We start from the raw sequence: 17578 nt of genomic DNA, 5'->3' as shown, positions 1-17578 counted from the left end.
TGATGAAATAGAATAAATTTAATATTTTCGCTTTCTTGTACAAATTCATCCATGTTTAGAGATCATTTGAAGTATTCCAGAGAGATGAAGTGTAGGGCTGCAATGCTTGCAGCTTCACTTCTTGGTACACTCCTCTGTGACAGCTGTCCAATGAACTAAATTATTTATTTAGAGTAATGTAGATCATGTTTCTAGAAGGCAGTTTGATCCTAGATAAAGCAGATTTTATTTATTTGCATTATTGTTAACTGCATTGTCTTGTGGAGTCAAATAGCTGGTTTTATCGTGCTGAATAAGAGGTGTCATCTGTAAGATATGAGGGTGTTATGTTTATCCATTTTAAGACCTTTTTGTTCTACAGGAAGAAATTGCCAAGTATGATAGAATATGTGAAGAAGCATATACTAGATCTAAGGATAAGAAGATCCTTCATATCAAGCACTGGCTGGATTCACCTTGGCCTGGTAAGGAGTGTCCTTTCACTTATCCTAGCATTACCCAAATGTGCTTTTATTTTGAGTGCAAAATCTAGGATTTAAATAGATTTTATCAGACAGCGTTCCTTTAAAATGGAATATGTGACCTTTGATTTGCCCCTGTTAATAGTAAATATAGCATCCTGACAGTTCAACTTGAAATAAATGCTTTTTTTAAAAAATGTGCAAAGTAAGCTGTGACTTTGAAAAAGTAATTTCCAGTTTAGCAGAGAAGTGGTTTTCCTGTACTGTTAACTGTCTGGGCTGTCAGGAAGAAGGAGTATGTCTCATGTTATTTATTCATTTACTTACTTTTATTTGAGGGATTGAGGTGCCATATGCCTTTTATTGGCTGCCTCTGCCCACATAGTTGGACTTCACAGGGAGTAAAAGCAGAAACAAAATAGAGCATTGTGTACCTGTAAGATCAGCTTCTGTTGTTGTGCGATCAAATTATTGTTTCCCAGCAAAAGGGGAAGAACTAGGCTTAGTCTGCTGCTTGAGTTGTTGAATAAATTGCAGGTAACATCCATATCTCCTAAACAGTCCTCAGACATCTCACCCAGTGTTTTCCTTCCAGGCTTCTTTAACGCGGACGGAGAACCCAAGAGCATGTCTTGTCCTCCGACGGGCATTTCGGAAGAGCTGCTGACTCACATTGGCAATATTGCTAGTTCAGTGCCAGTCGAAGACTTCAAAATACACTCAGGTCAGCTGAAGGCTTTGTGTCTTTCTCCATTTCTGTATTTCTGCACAGGAGTTATTCTTGGGCCATTTCTCAAAGAGGAAAATGCCTGTGATTTTTTTTTTTTTTTTGACTTTGGCTGTTCCACTCCATGGGTGACAAGAATGTGACATTTAAGTTCCTGTTGCTTGTTCTCAGCATAATATTCTTTCAATATCACACCACTTCTGTTTCATATCTCATTAAAATGGATTTTCCTCTGAGGGAGGTAAAAGTCTCTTTGCAACCTTAAGTTAATAACTCCTTTCATTCTTCGAGTCCTTGCATTTTTTTTCCAAAAAGTCTTAGCTTTTGTTCTGAAAAGATTCAGTCCTCACTTTGGCATCTATTACAGTAAGTGCTGTCTCACTGGGGAGCCCCAGCACTATATTAGAGTTCTGAGACAGTTTTATTTCCTGGGCAGGTTGAAATCTAGCAGCTTTTGGTAGCAATTACCTTCTCATTCTATGGGAAAACATGGAGACCCTTTGTTTAGGGATCTTTTTTCTTTTGTTGACTTGTAGGGTACATACTAAGGATAAGGAATAAAGAGCTCTTTTCTCTTTAAAATATCTAAAGAGAGAAAGCTAATCCTCTGTAGAGTCATCCATCAAGGAATAAAGTTTGTCTTCGGTAAATATTCTATGTGTTTGTGTTTCTTTGGGAAATGAAGCACAAGTAATGATGGTAGGGCATTCCCAGTTATTAATTGCAAGCTTGTTGAGCAGATACAATTAATGGATAAATTTGACTCTTCTACACATTGGTGCACTTTGTTGTGACACTGACAAATTAAAAATTACACTTGCCCAATAAAATTTAGTATTAGACATTCTAATTAAAAAGGTAAATTGGTCTCTTGTTAATAATTTGATTAACCATTGACACTAGAGAACACTTGCCAGTAGATTGATGGTTCAAAACATGGTATGCTAGATTCTTTTATGCAGTTTAAAAGGCTGTGAGAGAGAATTTGTGGAGAAATAGAAGGGGAGAGAAATAGAAATTTGAAGTACTTTGTCCTTTCACCAGAATGAAGCAGCTTAATATCATAGTCTTGCAACAAACAATGGGAAGGTATTTTTTTAACAATTGTTTAGCATATTCTAAAGGGAAAATTTTCAAGTTTTTTTTTTTAACTTAAAATGAGGCAAATTCACTGAGAGTTTTAAGTGGAAAGAAAATGGGGTGTTTTTCTGTAAAATTGTAGAAAGTAAGGAAAGGGATATACGGGAAAATAACATATGGGACAGCTTACCAAAATCATCAGTGCAGATGTGAAAATAAGATGCTGTTAGTTGACAGTGAATACGGGCAACTTGTAGCCTCAAAGCTGGAAGCACCTGTGTGCAGCTGTATAGTTTTGTTCCCACTGAAAGTTACAGTTGTGTAACTTGTGTTTTGGCTCAGGTTATAAAATCTTTACTGAAAAGTCAGCCACCTTTTGCCAACTGAAAATCCATTGGCAGCTGCTACAGTTTTTCTGTTTATATGATATTCATAGTATTGCTCAATCCTGTTTCACTGTATAACATCTCCAGAAGTGCAGTAAGACAAATGCCAAGAAAAAATGAGAAAAGGAAGAAAGACAAAAAATCATAATCCAGTCTCTTATAAAACACATTAGGTGATGTTAAAATAAATCTTAATGAAGAAGAATTTCACCATGGGTCTTTCTCATTGTGCTCAGTAGTTTCTGACAGTCAACCTTACTTTCTTCTTCAAAAACAAGGTATGAACATTACACAAATATTTGCTCAGGAAGCAAGTTGTTTTATTTTGCCAGCAGTTCAGTTCTAGAAAAACAGTTTGTAGACCCGATTTGGTATCTGTGTTTAGCTTCTCCAATGAAGAAGGAGAATGGTGAATGTAAAGCAAAGAGAGAATTTCTCTGGAATAGATCCATTCATTTCTGATCTTTCTTCTGATGTAGGACTGTCTCGGATTTTGAAAGCTCGCTCAGAAATGACCAAGAACAGGCTTGTTGACTGGGCCTTAGCAGAATACATGGCTTTTGGCTCTGTTCTCAAAGAAGGGATCCACGTCCGACTAAGTGGGCAGGATGTGGAGAGAGGTACTTTCAGGTCAGTACTGAGAGAACATCTAAATGTTGGCAAAACTGTTTAAGTCCCACTCTTAAAGAAACGACTTGGCATTTGTTTAAAAAATATGGTCTGCAGGGAAGGGGAAGTTGGGGCTCTTTCTTCATCATTAATCTGAATGTTATAGGTTCTAGCAGTTAATAATAATCATTATCAAATTTCCTGTGTGTTTATAGGCAGCATTTTAAAGTATAATATTTAAGCCAGAACAAAAATTTTTAGACACTTTATACCTTCTCTTGCTGACAAGAAGAAATGGTATACTTCCCCCTGCATTCTAACAAAAATACAGTTGCATTCCATCTAATTCCTGGGAAGTCAGAGAGGACACTTGCTGCAGCAGGTCCTGAGTCTTTTAAATACCATTCCAGTGGTGGCTGCTTGGAACTTGTGTATCCTGTGAACAAATCTGTTGCCAGTTGGTGAGGCTTTTAAAGTGAAATTAAGTCCCTTTTACTGAGACTTTTAATTCCTGTGGGACATGTATGAAGGCAAGATCTCATCATTTGGTAAAATATATACAGTTTGCTGCCTTACCTGATTCTATGTAGAGTAAAACGCTAATGATGTATTTAATTGAGACCTTTGATGTGATGCCAGTTCCTGGGGTGAAAGGTGCACTGTGCTGTATTGTGAATGCTTTCAGAAGAGAGAAATAAATTTTGGTGTCTGTCTTCTCTGGTACAGTACTGGCTAAAATTTGGGAAGAACTGAATATACCGTGTTGCCATAATAAAGCAACACAGTTGGGTGCTCTCATTATTTTGGAGCTTCTCAAGAGATGTCTAGAAAATAGTTTTTTCTTTCCATATTCCATATGATGGTTTCTTTTCTTCCTGTTTTAGTCCTCATAACTATCAATAGATGGAAGCTAGATAAAGCTGCAGACAGAAGCACCAGGCCCTTTCTCCTCTTGGAGACAAACTCTTGAGGACTGAGGAAAGGGGGATTGATTCTGTACTGGTTTGATGTCAGTAAATCTGACAATTGCACATGTGCAAACTGTATGTCTGTATATTTCTGGCTGGCTATCTATGCTCATCTTAGTCACTTTTTGCTAGGGAAACACAAAATTTTGTACTCAAGAAGCTTAACACCTAGCTAGGACTTCTGTCACTGGCTTAATGACAAAATCAAAATTACAGTGGCAAAAATTATTTCTGCCAAACAGGTGCCTGGTGTGTGAATTTCCCCCTTTCTCTCCACTTCCCTCCCTGTGCTGCACTTCAAAGGTTCAGTCTTTTACTGGCTTTACATTGTTGAGTTCTAGATAAATTTCAGAGCTCTTTTGCTAGCGTTCATTTCAGCAAAGGGAAGTGCAAAAAGATTCAGACTTCAGTGTTGGCAGCTCTACAACACACAGTATTGTTACCAGTACAATAACTGGTTGTAAAGCTGGACATACTGCTGTGATTCACTCAGTCTGCTCAGAGAGTTAATGGATTGCAGTAATTACTTCAGTCAACTCTGTTCTGGTAGTATTCCTTGGTGCCCCATTCTAATGCTGATTAATGGTGTTCTAGACAACTGTAAATGGTGCATGTGAGTGGAAAGAGGAATAGCAAGAAAGAGGATACAACTCCTTCAAGTTTCAGTGCTGAAATTAGATTAGATTACATTGTTTTCCATTAAAGACAAACAACAGTTGTTTCAAGGAAAATATTAGAATTTGTGAGGAAGGCAGAATGAAATGTTTTTAATAACAATTTTGTTCTTCTGAATTTCTTTACTTTAATAATTCTATTTCATAGCAACAACTTCCCTATCCTTTTTTGTTTCTTCCCAGTCCTACTAGCAATGAGGTATTTTCAGTTTCTGTGAGTGCTTGAGAAGCACGGATAATCAGTGAAAGTCCTTACAGTGCAACAATTGTATTTAGACATGTGATTGTATTTCTCACAGTTTCAACCAGAACAGGGGATTGTGTGTAGCAGAGATAACTACAGTGCTTTCTTGCTTTCCAGAGCACAACTTTGATGCTTTAGCTTTGAAAATAGCTCTGTTAAAGCCCCAAATGATTCTTGGCTAATAAATCTCTTCCAACAACTCTTTGCAGCCATCGTCACCATGTGCTTCATGATCAAGAGGTTGACAAGAGAACTTGTGTTCCCATGAATCACCTCTGGGAGCAGCAGGCCCCCTACACCGTGTGCAACAGTTCCCTCTCTGAGTATGGGGTCCTAGGTATGTCTCAGTCTGCCTGGGGTTTGGTAGGGCTGCTAGATAAGAAGCAGGGTTCAGCAAAGAAAAGAATATGGGGGGGGGGGGGGAAAGCTGTGAAATGATCATATATGAAACAGGTATTGGAGCTTGTCCTCCAGATTCTGGTATCCCTTAAACAAGCATCCCCACATTTTACAATTTTGGGATTCAGTTAAAAGCGTCCATCTGCTATGGTTGATTTTGGCAGTGCTAGAATGTGCACTTGATATGTTCTTAAAGTGGAAGGAACTGACAAGAAAACCAGTGACTGTTTGTCACAGAGATATAAAAAATCCATCCTGGCTTTATCTGAACTGCTATTCTGAATGTGCTATTTCAAGAAAACAACTTCTTTTCATTGATAGCATTCATCATAGTGAATTACTTTACCTTCAGCCACAGAGAATGGATAACCTTACTCTGACATGATGAGGGTGGCAAGAGGAATGTGGAGCATGAAACAAATGCATCTAATAATTTATCAAAAGTGTTGCTGATTCTATGGATAATAAAATATCATGTGAAGGAAAAACTTGAAATGTAGTAGATAAAGGTGGTAGTTGATAGTTACTTGCTTCAAAGTTCCAGAAATATTTGGTTACCTAGTAATTTTTGCAGTGCTGCATATTGCCTATTGCTAATAATATTAAAATTAAAGTGGTATAAAATTGTACCCAAATTGGTTGGAGTATGGGCTGAAGACCAGATTTTTTTCAGGTATTTTTGTTAGCTCTGTGGCAGAATTGGTGTGGACAGAATCACATTTTTTATATTGCTAACATGTAAACTCTAGATAGGAGAGTGCAAGCAAGGATGTGTATAAACAGGAGACTAATAATTGATATAGATAAAAATCAAGAATTTAATTTCAGAGAATGATTGTTTCCAGTTTCCTGTTGTTTCTCACAGTGTGTTCTGGGATTTCTTAATTTGAGCCTGTTTACAGTGTTGCTGCAAAACTTGTGGATAAGTGGATCATAGGTTTCTGGATTTGGCTTTTTAACATTACAAAAGAAATGACAAATGTCTGGGTGTGGTTGAAATCTGATTTTGTTTCAAAAATAACACCTCAATAGGAAGCCTGGTGTTGATATGGTGTGAAGACAATTCTAATTGTCAGAAATCCACTCTTTGAAAAACTAACCAAGTGGGCTCTCTCTCTTTCTCTTTCTTGACCTCATCCTGCTCACTATTGCCCTTCCACCTCACCCAGCAAGACAGGTGAAAGTTGATTTAATAAAATTCATTGAATCCAGGCAATAGGGTAAAACAGGGTTTTGTTTGTATGCTGAAAGCAATAATACCATTTCTGTGCACTTCTTTTTCAGCAGATAGAATGACAGGTTCTTCAAAACTAATAATATTGATACTTTTAATTTTCAAGGACTTTAAATCCCTTATGTCAGAGATGTTTTCTAATATTGAAGGAGGTTAAATTGACAGAAATAGTTGATAAGTGATGTGGCTTTCTGTGTGTTTGTTGGGTTGGGTTTTTTTAAACTAAAATGCCATGTTCTCTGAAATGATTTTATAATGAAATTTTCCCTCTCTTGATGGCTTTTATATGTTGACCTTTTCCAACATGTTTATTCTTGTGTATTGCCTCCGTAGACAGACAGTTTTGGGATAAGCAGCAGTGTGTGAACATGTCTCTTTTAATTAAGGCTCTGACTCAAAGAAGGGCTATCAGAATTGATATTTATTTGGCTGCTAACATAAATGGATTTCCTTTTAAATACATGAAAGAATAAGTGAAGGCTTGCAGCTCATGAAGTTTATTGTTCAGGAGAACCAAAACCCCTGAACACTTTATTTTCTCCAGCTGCTGTTTCTGCTGTCTAATTCTGTTAAAAGAAGCAGTTTAGAATTAGCACCCTGAAGTGTTTGGTGGTTGTGGGAAGAGTTGTGAGATAATATAAAGGGGAAATAATGGTGAAAGAGTGTTAGGAATTTATTCTATGACTGTGTTAACATGCAGCATCTCAGAAGCATTTTGGAAATTCCCTTAGTTTCTGTGGGGGAGAACTAAGTAAAAATGGATTAAGCAGCCCAGCATGATGTAACTGCAGATTATTTCCTCAGCAGGTACATAAGCCAAGAGCTGGTATCTGTTCAGAGCTGTGAGCTTTGCACTAAGTTATAGTCAAGCTAGTTAGAACACCTGGGGAGCCATTGCTCTGTTAAAATGATACTGTGGAAAGATTGATTTCACCTAGAAAGAAAACAAAGACAGTCTTGTTCAACTGTAGTTCAGACAACTGCATATGTTTTGTCCACAGGAAGCTCTGGAATGGCTGTAACCTGGGCATTAAATCAGAGTACTTAACAATCTCTGATAAATTAGAGTATTTAACCACCTCTGATAATTTTATTTGACATCCTACATCTACTGTTTTTAGTTATGCCCAGATTATTATAATTTAGTTGTGCATCCACTTGCCTTACTGTAATTCTTCTCTTGTACTGAAACTGAATAACTGAAAGTATAAGTGATGGCTGTGAGAAGTCTTTTAAGCAAAAGATGTTTGTCTGAACTTACTTACTGATTAGGATAGAGGAGAAAAACAAAAGGAACTTACAGAGACTCTATTCTACCTCTTCAGCATTTTTTAAATACTTAAAAGGATTTCCTGTCTTTCTTTATGACCTTTAAAATGACTTGTTTAGAGTCTCTCTCTAAGAGGTGAGATTCTTTGTCAGATTCAGTACTGCCTTTGAGAGATCTTGGGCTCAAGATATTTCAAGGAATATCAGGCAAGATAGACTTGGAACTAGTGTGCAGTTCAGGAAATTCCTGAACCATGAGACTTGGAGTATAGTTTTTTCAAGGGAAGAAGTCAAGTTTAAAGTAAAAGATAAAAGGAATAAGACAGGTATTAATGTAAAATTATTTTTTGTAATATACACCTAGGATCAAATATGTAGTATTTCTGCTCAGTCAGCACAATGCATTTGTAATGTTGGCGGTAGTAAATACAAATATACAAATACCTGTCAGAAATTGTGTTAGGAACTAGGACAGACTGTGTTAATCAATGGCATGGCATGGAGTTCTGAGAAGGCATCTGTCTTTCTATTTAATAGAAAGCTTTCAGATGGGTATTAACTTCACTTTGTCCAGAGCTGTGTTTGGGTTTGTGAAAGAATGAATATCCCTCTGTAGTCCCTGCGCTTTGAATTTCTGTTAAAGATAGCAAAAATCTGCCTTTGAGCCTTTCTTCATTCTGACATAAAATCCTTGTACTGATAAGCCCTTTTAACCATTAGTTAACATTCATGCCCTAAGTCACTTTAAAATCATACTGAATTAAGTTATGGCTGTAGCCTTATTTACATAAATTGAAAAGCAGCTATTCTTATGACAGTCATGAAAATGTTGTGGGAAAAAATCACAGCACAGTGTGCTGTGTAAGCTGCCACTTTGCTTGACAACACTTCTTTCTGTGCCAGAGTGACAGAAGAACAGTGAGGGAGCACAGCAGGCACTGGACTAATAAAAACAAACATTTCTGCTAGGCCTGTCATCTAGGGACCATAATGAACTCCAGCAATTGAAACATTAGTTTTGCAGCCTTAATCAAGTGCTGTGCATTTTTCTTTCATCTGTCTCCTCAGTGTAGAAGTTCACCAAACTGCTGTGCTGGTTCCTGGCTCCCTGTGCCCTGGTGTGCTCTGAGCCCTGAACAGCTCCCTGCTGTTTGGAGTTGCCTGGTTGCTCTCCAACATGCTTTGGGTGTGCAGATTCCTTACCTGACATTCTTAGAAAGTTGTCCTGCTGCCTGGCTGCCTTGGATTTCCTCACAGCTTCAACCTGTTCTCTGTTTCTAGCTGTGTAAGAGTTAATCCTTTAAACTCACAAAATTTGCACAGTATTTTAAAGAAGTGTTCAGTTCTTCTGCAGATGCGAACGATAAAGTTTGCAGGGTTTCTGCTGTAGTTAGTTTTTGTTGTTGTTGTTTTTTCTTTTGTGTGTGTTTTTTTTTTTCTTTTTTCTTTTCTGGTCTGAAATTGTGCCCTCGTGAGACACCTGGGTAGGAGCCTGCTCCTTTGCAATTCATGTCCCATCTCTAGAGCAGTGGAGACTTTCTAGCTCAGGTCACCTTCCCTGACCTTGTCTCTGGTGCCCCAACAATTCCATTTCAAGAGAACACCCCACCCTCTCCTGGGCTGTTTACCTTGCATCAGTCTAGATCTTTTTTCCCCAGCATTGTTTTTTTTTTTTTATTTAGCAGTTCAGATCTTGTTCTTTAAGGGATTTTTCTCCCCATGAAGGTGGTATTGATAGCAGCAATAATTCTTAACAGATTCCTTAGTCTGTCAAGAGTTAAAGCTATTTCACTATTGCAATCATAATTGGAATAGTTTTAATATAGAAACTCTCCTTGCCATTTCCATAGTGGAAAATTGAGCTCTGGTATACCAAAGGTGTGTGTACCACAGACACATGTGCCATGAAATAGTAGTCTCAGCAACGTTATTCTCAAAATAATAATCAGAATGTATTGATTACATTTGGATATATTTTCATGAACATTTTTATAGCTGTCAGAAAGCTTGCAAATGGTAGCTGTGTTAAGATCACAATTTTTGATGCAGCTTCACCTAGAACATTGTTACCCTGTAGAGATAAACGTGAAGTTGTCAACAAGATAGGAAATGAGAAATTATACTCCTTTTTTTCCGTGTGAATTTTATGGGTAATCTTTTGTATATAAAGTAGAATTATGCGTGTGCTGTGACCAAATTTTATGTCAGCACTGAGCTCTATACTCTTAGAAAACACTGTTTGATTATTGGTAACTCTTGAGTGGTCAAGACCTCAGTTTGTGCTTCTCTAAAAGCTAGATTACCCCACCCTTCCAGAGAGCAGCATATGCACAAATAAGTCTTGAACATATTGCATATTTTCTCAACCATGTCACCCAATCAGTAGAAATGGTCTCTTAATGCTTGTGTAAAATTAGAATGGGATTCAAGCCTATCTAGGGAAATCTATTTTTCAGATACCTTTGGGAATATGATTGAAGGAGTTGTGTAAATTTTTCTGCTGTTTTCATTGTGTTAAGAACAATGGAATTACACAAATGAGGAGGCCAGAAATGGAAGAAAGGCTGAAGGAAAGGCTGTTCAGGCAGTCAGGCCAAAGGCAAGGCCAGCAAAAGTCATTCTCTCTGGTAATGACCTGTCATGGGGACTCACAGATGAAGTCTAACTTTAGTCTTCTTTTGGCCTCTCATGTATCACTTGCCTTTTGATGGGAGCATCTGCTGGAGTCATGGATGGACTGCTCAGAGATCAGTAGTCCAAAAGCCAAGTGACTCAAAGATTTCTTGCCATGGGCATGGTAAGCAAAAAACTGGATTGGAATTACCAAGGACTAGACTGGGAAGGCCCAAAAGTTAGTTGATCTGCTGGAGTAAGTTTCAATGAGAGTATTCCCATATTGAAGTTCTGTATTTGAAACCAAATCATTATATTCTGTGTAGAGCTTCAACACGAAATGTATCTATCAATTAAATGTTTATTCTCTGTGTGTATTTAATCAGTTTTGCCTCAGTCAGGACTTCTATACCCAGAGCTCTGCTATATAGCTCTGCTTTTTACTGAGAGCTTTAACCTTTTTGGTTATAATCACTCCAAACTGTAGGTGGATAATTGGAGTACAGGTGTTCATTTCAGCACTCCAGTCTCTGCTATATCAAAGGGTCAAAGGAAAATATGAACAGAGATCAAATACTTTAACACTGAAGCAGAAACCTTAGGGTCCTTAGCCCTACCTAAGAAAGTTATTGTTTATCCAAGTTTCAGATGTGTTTGCCATTTAGCTGTTATATTCAAGTTTTTTTTTGAAGATCTGAGGACTAGGATCATGTCTTTAGACTGAAAATTAATTTCACCAGTGATTTTCCTCATCTGCATATGAGAGGGGGAATGAAAGACGATATTGTAGGGCTGCAGAAATATTCAAATTAATAAATAACTCTTGAACTGGGCTGTAAGTGCATTTTTACAGGAGAAGATAGTAGTGAGCTCTTAGGGAAACATTATACTAAAGTTGGAGTGGATGGAGGGGGTTTAGTTTGTTTAAAAACTCCTATGATATTGAAGTGTTTGAGGAAAAGTGTGAAGGATTGAAGTCAGGATTGGAAATGGTAGTGTTGAAAACTGCATGATTTATAATGGGGCTCCACAAATTCAGTTCATGCACTGCTTTAGGGTTTGTTTTATTTTTAGTTTTCAATAAGAAACGAACAGAATTTTCGGGAAATCAGTTTACTTTCTAATTCTACTTGTTTGCTTGTCAGGTTTTGAACTTGGCTTCGCTATGGCGAGTCCCAATGCCCTGGTGTGCTGGGAAGCCCAGTTTGGGGACTTTCACAACACAGCTCAGTGTATAATAGACCAGTTCATCAGCTCTGGCCAGGCCAAATGGGTTCGGCACAACGGGATCGTCCTGCTCCTGCCCCACGGGATGGAAGGAATGGTGAGTGCTGCTGGCTGGCATGTGCAGGAGGGGAGTGCTGGCTGTAGTGCCTTCTCTGCAGCTGGAAAAGCTGCTTGGTGGCACTGCAGATCCCCAAAGGTGGCTTGGGCACCCAGTGGTGATAGGAACCCAAGGGAGGAAGCACTGTTAAGCATGTGGGGCTGCCTGCCTCAGTGTTAGAGAGAAGAATATAGGTAGTTTGACAGCTGAAAACCAAAGGACCCTGAGAAATATGTCTGAGCTCTTAGCTTCATGTCCTTCTTAGTGGCATGTACTACTTTCCCCCATTTTTTCCTTTTTTTTCCCCCCTCTCTTTTTTGGTATCTCTCACTAAGACACTGCTTTCTTTACCTAGAAAGCTGCATTCTCAGTGTACAATAAGAAAGAAATCATGTCTAAGAGTGCTTGCTTGGTTTTATTTTGCACAAAGTATGTATGAGTAAACCCTGCACTAAATTCTCTTGCCATGAAATGGTAGAAAACAACTGTGAAACTTATTAAAAAAATCATTGACCTTGATTAATTTTGATATAATAAGGAATCTCCCTCTTTCAGGAAAGGAAAATGTTCCTGCTAGCTGTTGGCTGTCTTTTCTTTGGTGGCTAGTAGGAAGAACTAATGTCGTAGAGGGAAAGGGTGTGGGCACACCCTATGTGTAAAGTTACATGAAGTTTATATCAGCAGTGGAATTGCTCTTCAAATATTTTAAATTATTTTTAAGATTATATGAATATCATATCGGGCATGGTTAATTTTTCCCTTTTCAAATACATTAGCCTTCATGAATTGTTGCATGCATGTTTCTAGTTTTCTGTTTAAAAGAGCATAGTATGTGCCACAGTGTCAATCTCCATCTGTATAAATGCTTTAGACCTTTTCACCACAAACTGTGTCATTTCTATTCTCACAAACAATTTAGTTTATTTCCATTCAATTATGATCCTGTCCTGATACACTGGGGTGCATTCATATCTTATGAATGGCTTTCCACATCCATTGTGCTTAAAGAAAAAAGGATCTGATGCTGTTCACAAGGGTTTTGATAAATTAATTTTTTTAACTGTATCCTGAGGGGACAGCCTGAATGAGCCCTCAGCAGGAAGTGTGGTCCTCTGCAGGGAAGCACTCGGCTTAAGGGGCTGGTTCTCTGCTATTTACAAGACATTTAATCTTTCTTTTCCCATAGCCTCTTGGCAGTGAAGATTTGCACAAGTCTTCTGAAACAAGCTTATTTTGCTGCTAGTGTCAGCTTATTTTGGAATATTTAAGAACCCTACCAGGCTGTTGAAATCTTTTATCCTCCCAGAGGGCCTTTTCATTACAGAAGGACTAGTCTTTCTATAACTACAGTGTTGGGGACAAGATGATTTGGGGAAGGATTCTTAATGGGATATGGATCTCTTCACCTCTAGGTCATGCATTCACAGGCCAGTTGGTCATGATGGAAAGACTCTGCAGCCTAATGGCTCCTTGGGGACTCATCTGAAAGTAGCTAATGGATTCAGTATAGGTCTCATTGGATAGGTGGTCACAGTAGAAATAAACCCTACCCCATCCCACGCAGCAGTTGCTGGCAGTCTGATTGGTGGTGTCAGCACAGAAACTGAAGATGGATGTGGACATTGAGGGTCTGGACTGAAGTTGTTGCTGGGTCGGTGTGTGAGTGATGGGGAAGCCTCATCTGCCTCTCCTGTAATTGTTTGCTGGTAACATCTCTGTTCCCAGTGTACTGACTGCAGTGTGCTTGTGAAGCGCTGGGTTTGTGCTGCGTATGCCATGCCTAGTGCAGGATTTGATTTTCAGCAAACAGATGTGAACAGCAGAAGTGCTACAATAAAATGGGCTGCTATGGTGCACCATCGTTCTGTGCAGCTTTGTTCCTTGCTCTCAAGTCCTTACCTGTGACCAGATTATTTAACACCTCAAAAGCGGACGCAGAATTCAAAGGAGCAGTGATACAAGGCACAGTTCTAGGCTGTTTGTGTTATACCTTTGTTGTCAACAGAATGTTTTTTCCTTTGAATTCCCTTAGTCTATGAAGCAGACTAAATCATGGAGTCATAGAATGGTTTCTGTTGGAAAGGACTGTACAGACCATCTAGTCCAAAGCCACTCACCATGGCAGGGAGCCTTTCACCAGGGGCTGCTCAAAGCCCCATCCAGGCTGGCCTTGAACACTTCCAGGGACGGGGCACCTCTAACTGCTCTGAGCAACCTGTGCCAGTGCCTTACCACCCTCACAGCAAAGATTTTCTTCCTTGTATTAAACCTATACTTGCTCTCTTGGCAGCTTAAAGCCATTCCCTCTTGTCCTTGTCCTTTTGACCTTATAGAAAGCTGTTCCCCAGCTTTCTTGCAGGTCCCCTTTAGATGCTATAAAATATTTCCCTGGAACCATCTCTTCTCCAGGCTGAACCATCCTGACTGTCTCAGCCTGTCTTCATGGGAGAGGTGCTCCAGTCCTCTTATCATCTTTGTGTCCTTCCTATGGATCTGTAATCCTGCACTTGGAATTAGGAAGGATGGTGTGTTCAATCAGGATGAACTACTAGTTGTCAGAATAATGACTGATTTTGGAGATATGTATTAAGATTTCAACAGAGGAGGTTACAATGAGAGATAGCCATATAAAGAAAAAAATCTCTTTATGAACATTATTAGCTTAGGAGAAATGGAGAGAGTTTAGAGGTGTAATATTTTGTCTTGGAGGTGTAATAATTTGTCTTTGGGATAAAATACTTTACAGCTGTGTGCTAAATGAAAGTCCTTCCTAAGGGTACCTGTCACTTGAACCAGCCAAGGCTGTCAGCAATAGCAGTACATAAAAAGCACATTGCATTCTCACACTCCTTACAGCTTTCTCTGATCCTTTGTAAATAGGGACATGAAAAGGAAAAATAACAGATTCTGCTACATTCCTCATTCCTGGTGATTTCTGTGGCAGCATGCATGTTTTGCTGATGTAAAATGGAACTAACAGCATCTGTGCAATTCAAGTAATAGCCATGGGTACTGCTAGTGAGACAGTGGATGGGAGTGTTCAGTAATGACAGAACATAAAATATCTCCCAAGGAGGCAGAAACTAATCATAGGTTAATCTGGCAGATAATGTGTGTGTATATTTTGATCCATTTTAGCTAAAGTGTTCATCTAGGTACTTGGTACTGTACTGAATAGTGATCAATAGTAGAGACATCCTGTGCCTACTTTCGTTGCTAATACAGCAAAAGTAGTCAGCAGTTAACTTTGTTTGCTCCTGTTCAGCATGCACAAAGTGTGAGTCACTGCAGCACTCTGAGACATCCAGTGTTTGTCTTCCTGACATTCCTTAGGTTCCTGTTTGCTCTCTATTAGCAAGGTCATCGTTATGCCCACATGGACCCACTGCCTTTCCACTGGTCTTCATTGTGCAGCTAGACTGAGGGTAGAAGTCACTTGCAGCTGGTAGAAACATTGGAAATACATGCTAAACCAAATCTCCTATGAAAATAGAAGATGAAGGATTCCTGTCCTGTGATGCCTTTGACTGAAGGGCATGTGTGCAGCTGGTGCAGAGGGGACAGGAGGTACTATGCAGTAAGTGATCAAGACTGATGTCTAAGTGCTCATTTGGCTCTTTAATATTGTTTTAAATTATCCTTTACCAGGGTCCAGAGCATTCATCAGCCAGGCCTGAGAGGTTTCTGCAGATGAGCAACGATGATTCTGATGCCTATCCAGTAAGTAGTTTTGTCCTTTTCTTACTTTTCACATCCCAGACATTTTTTGTTAGTAGCATCCTTTTAGCTAGGTATAGCAGGTTAGGATTTAGGTTCAAGTCTTGGTGTAGCATTAACTTGATCCCAGTAAAAGTAATGGAAGAATGCAGCATTGCTGCTCATTGCAAAGCTGAGGTCACATACAATTAATTTCTGGCAGCATGATCTTTTTATGGCTGTTCCTCAGGGCCAGTGATCCTGCTTGTTTATATTGCTGTGTGTACTGCAAATGGGTGTCTCTAGCAAAAATACCTAAAGGAGGTCAAGTGAGACTACCCTGGCTCTTTGCAGTGGAGCCAAATTGTACTGCTAGGAGCATGAAAATAAGCATCTTCTAATTTTGATTGGGCTAAGATTTTCATAGGTTGGTCATTCACTTCTACAAATAAACTACATAGCTCTGCAGGATAGAAGAGGGAGTGAAAACTAACCGTACACTCAAAAGTGGAATTATAGTTGAACGTTCTTTCAAAGCGGTCCTATTTTATTTCTTCCATCTGCTGATGACCTAGCTCTCCTCAGACTTCCTTCCTGGACTTCCCATCTTTTCTGAATTAATGGAAACTTCTTGTGTCTATTTGCATAAATTTTTAGGAAGAAGTAGAAAGAGAAAGGAATTATTTGTAGGGTTGCTTCCCTAGCTAATAAAACAATCTCAGCTGAGAGCTGCTAAATAAATTTTTTGAGGAAGGGAGTTGCTGAGAATCAGAAATAGAACAATGACTTTCAAGCCTTTTTTTTTTTGATCTTTTAGACATTCTTCTAATGCCTTTAAATGTTTCGTCAGGAGTTCACTGAGCAGTTTGAAGTTTCCCAGCTGTACGAATGCAACTGGATTGTGGTGAATTGTTCAACTCCAGCCAATTACTTTCATGTCCTCCGAAGGCAGATCTTGCTGCCATTCAGAAAGCCGGTAAGGTTACCTTTATGGACTTGATTATTCCAGGTAAATTAGCCCTCAAGCAAGGAGTGGCCTTTGCATATGACACACTGCTGAAAAGAATAAGGACTGCTGGTGAAAAGCCCAAACCGAACACAGGTTGAAGTTGCCACTTAGTTGGAAAAAAATTTACTCAACTGTAATTTACTATGGCTCTAAAACTTTGTTTTCAGCTTTGCTTCCATCTGGCTGTGCAGATCTTCAGATGAGCTTGTCAAGATGTTAGTGATGTAGCTAACACTTTGCTGAACTATCATCTACATGTCTAATTGCTGGAACTTCAAAGACCCAAGATACAACTGTTGAATCTTTTACTGTTTCATAGCCTGTGATTCAATTTTGTTGTCAAAAAGAAACCCCAGCAGTGAGTTTTGAGAACCTGTCAAGGAGTAGCTACCTAATTCTTCTGAATAATTTTGAAACTTTCATGGCTTTCAAAACAGGAAAAACTAATTTACTGTTTGCTATTCCTATTAAATTATTCTAGATCATATTCAGTTTGTGGTTTTTGTGTGCACAGTGTTACAAATGTTGCATGTGTAATGGAGATAAAGTAGCTTCTGAGTGTTGGAAAAATTTCTGTCTTACAGCTCATTGTTTTGACACCCAAGTCATTGCTGAGGCATCCAGAAGCTAAATCCAGTTTTGATGAAATGGTGTCTGGTAGGTCACCTCAGAGTATTGTGGGGAAATTATTAGCTATACCAAGTTGCATGTCAGACTGTGAAGAGCAGAATCTGCTCTGCAGAGTTTGCCTTTTCTTTCAGCATAATTTCTGTGGAGCTGTCACAGTGAGATCTAGCAAGGACTTCTGCTGCAAAATTTGCTTTCATGTATAGATTCTTAATTTTAACATGTTTATCTTGTAACAATTAATCTTAATGCAAAGTG

At 38.8% G+C, this 17578-nt stretch overlaps 1 protein-coding gene across 2 annotated transcripts in view; it reads left to right on the top strand.

Moving 5' to 3' along the window:
• Positions 1-17578, top strand: part of OGDHL (oxoglutarate dehydrogenase L) — a 43232-nt gene that overhangs the window by 21532 nt on the left and 4122 nt on the right. For both annotated transcript variants that reach the window (XM_062496164.1, XM_062496165.1), the window contains 8 exons: positions 362-464; positions 1057-1185; positions 3134-3284; positions 5359-5486; positions 11810-11988; positions 15637-15708; positions 16535-16660; positions 17278-17350. In XM_062496164.1, the coding sequence (XP_062352148.1) occupies positions 362-464; positions 1057-1185; positions 3134-3284; positions 5359-5486; positions 11810-11988; positions 15637-15708; positions 16535-16660; positions 17278-17350 (961 nt within the window). The remainder of the gene's footprint in view (positions 1-361; positions 465-1056; positions 1186-3133; positions 3285-5358; positions 5487-11809; positions 11989-15636; positions 15709-16534; positions 16661-17277; positions 17351-17578) is intronic.

This window comes from Cinclus cinclus, chromosome 7 (genome assembly GCF_963662255.1).
Source record: "Cinclus cinclus chromosome 7, bCinCin1.1, whole genome shotgun sequence".
Lineage (NCBI taxonomy): Eukaryota > Metazoa > Chordata > Aves > Passeriformes > Cinclidae > Cinclus > Cinclus cinclus.
This window is presented reverse-complemented; position numbering and strand designations above follow the sequence as displayed.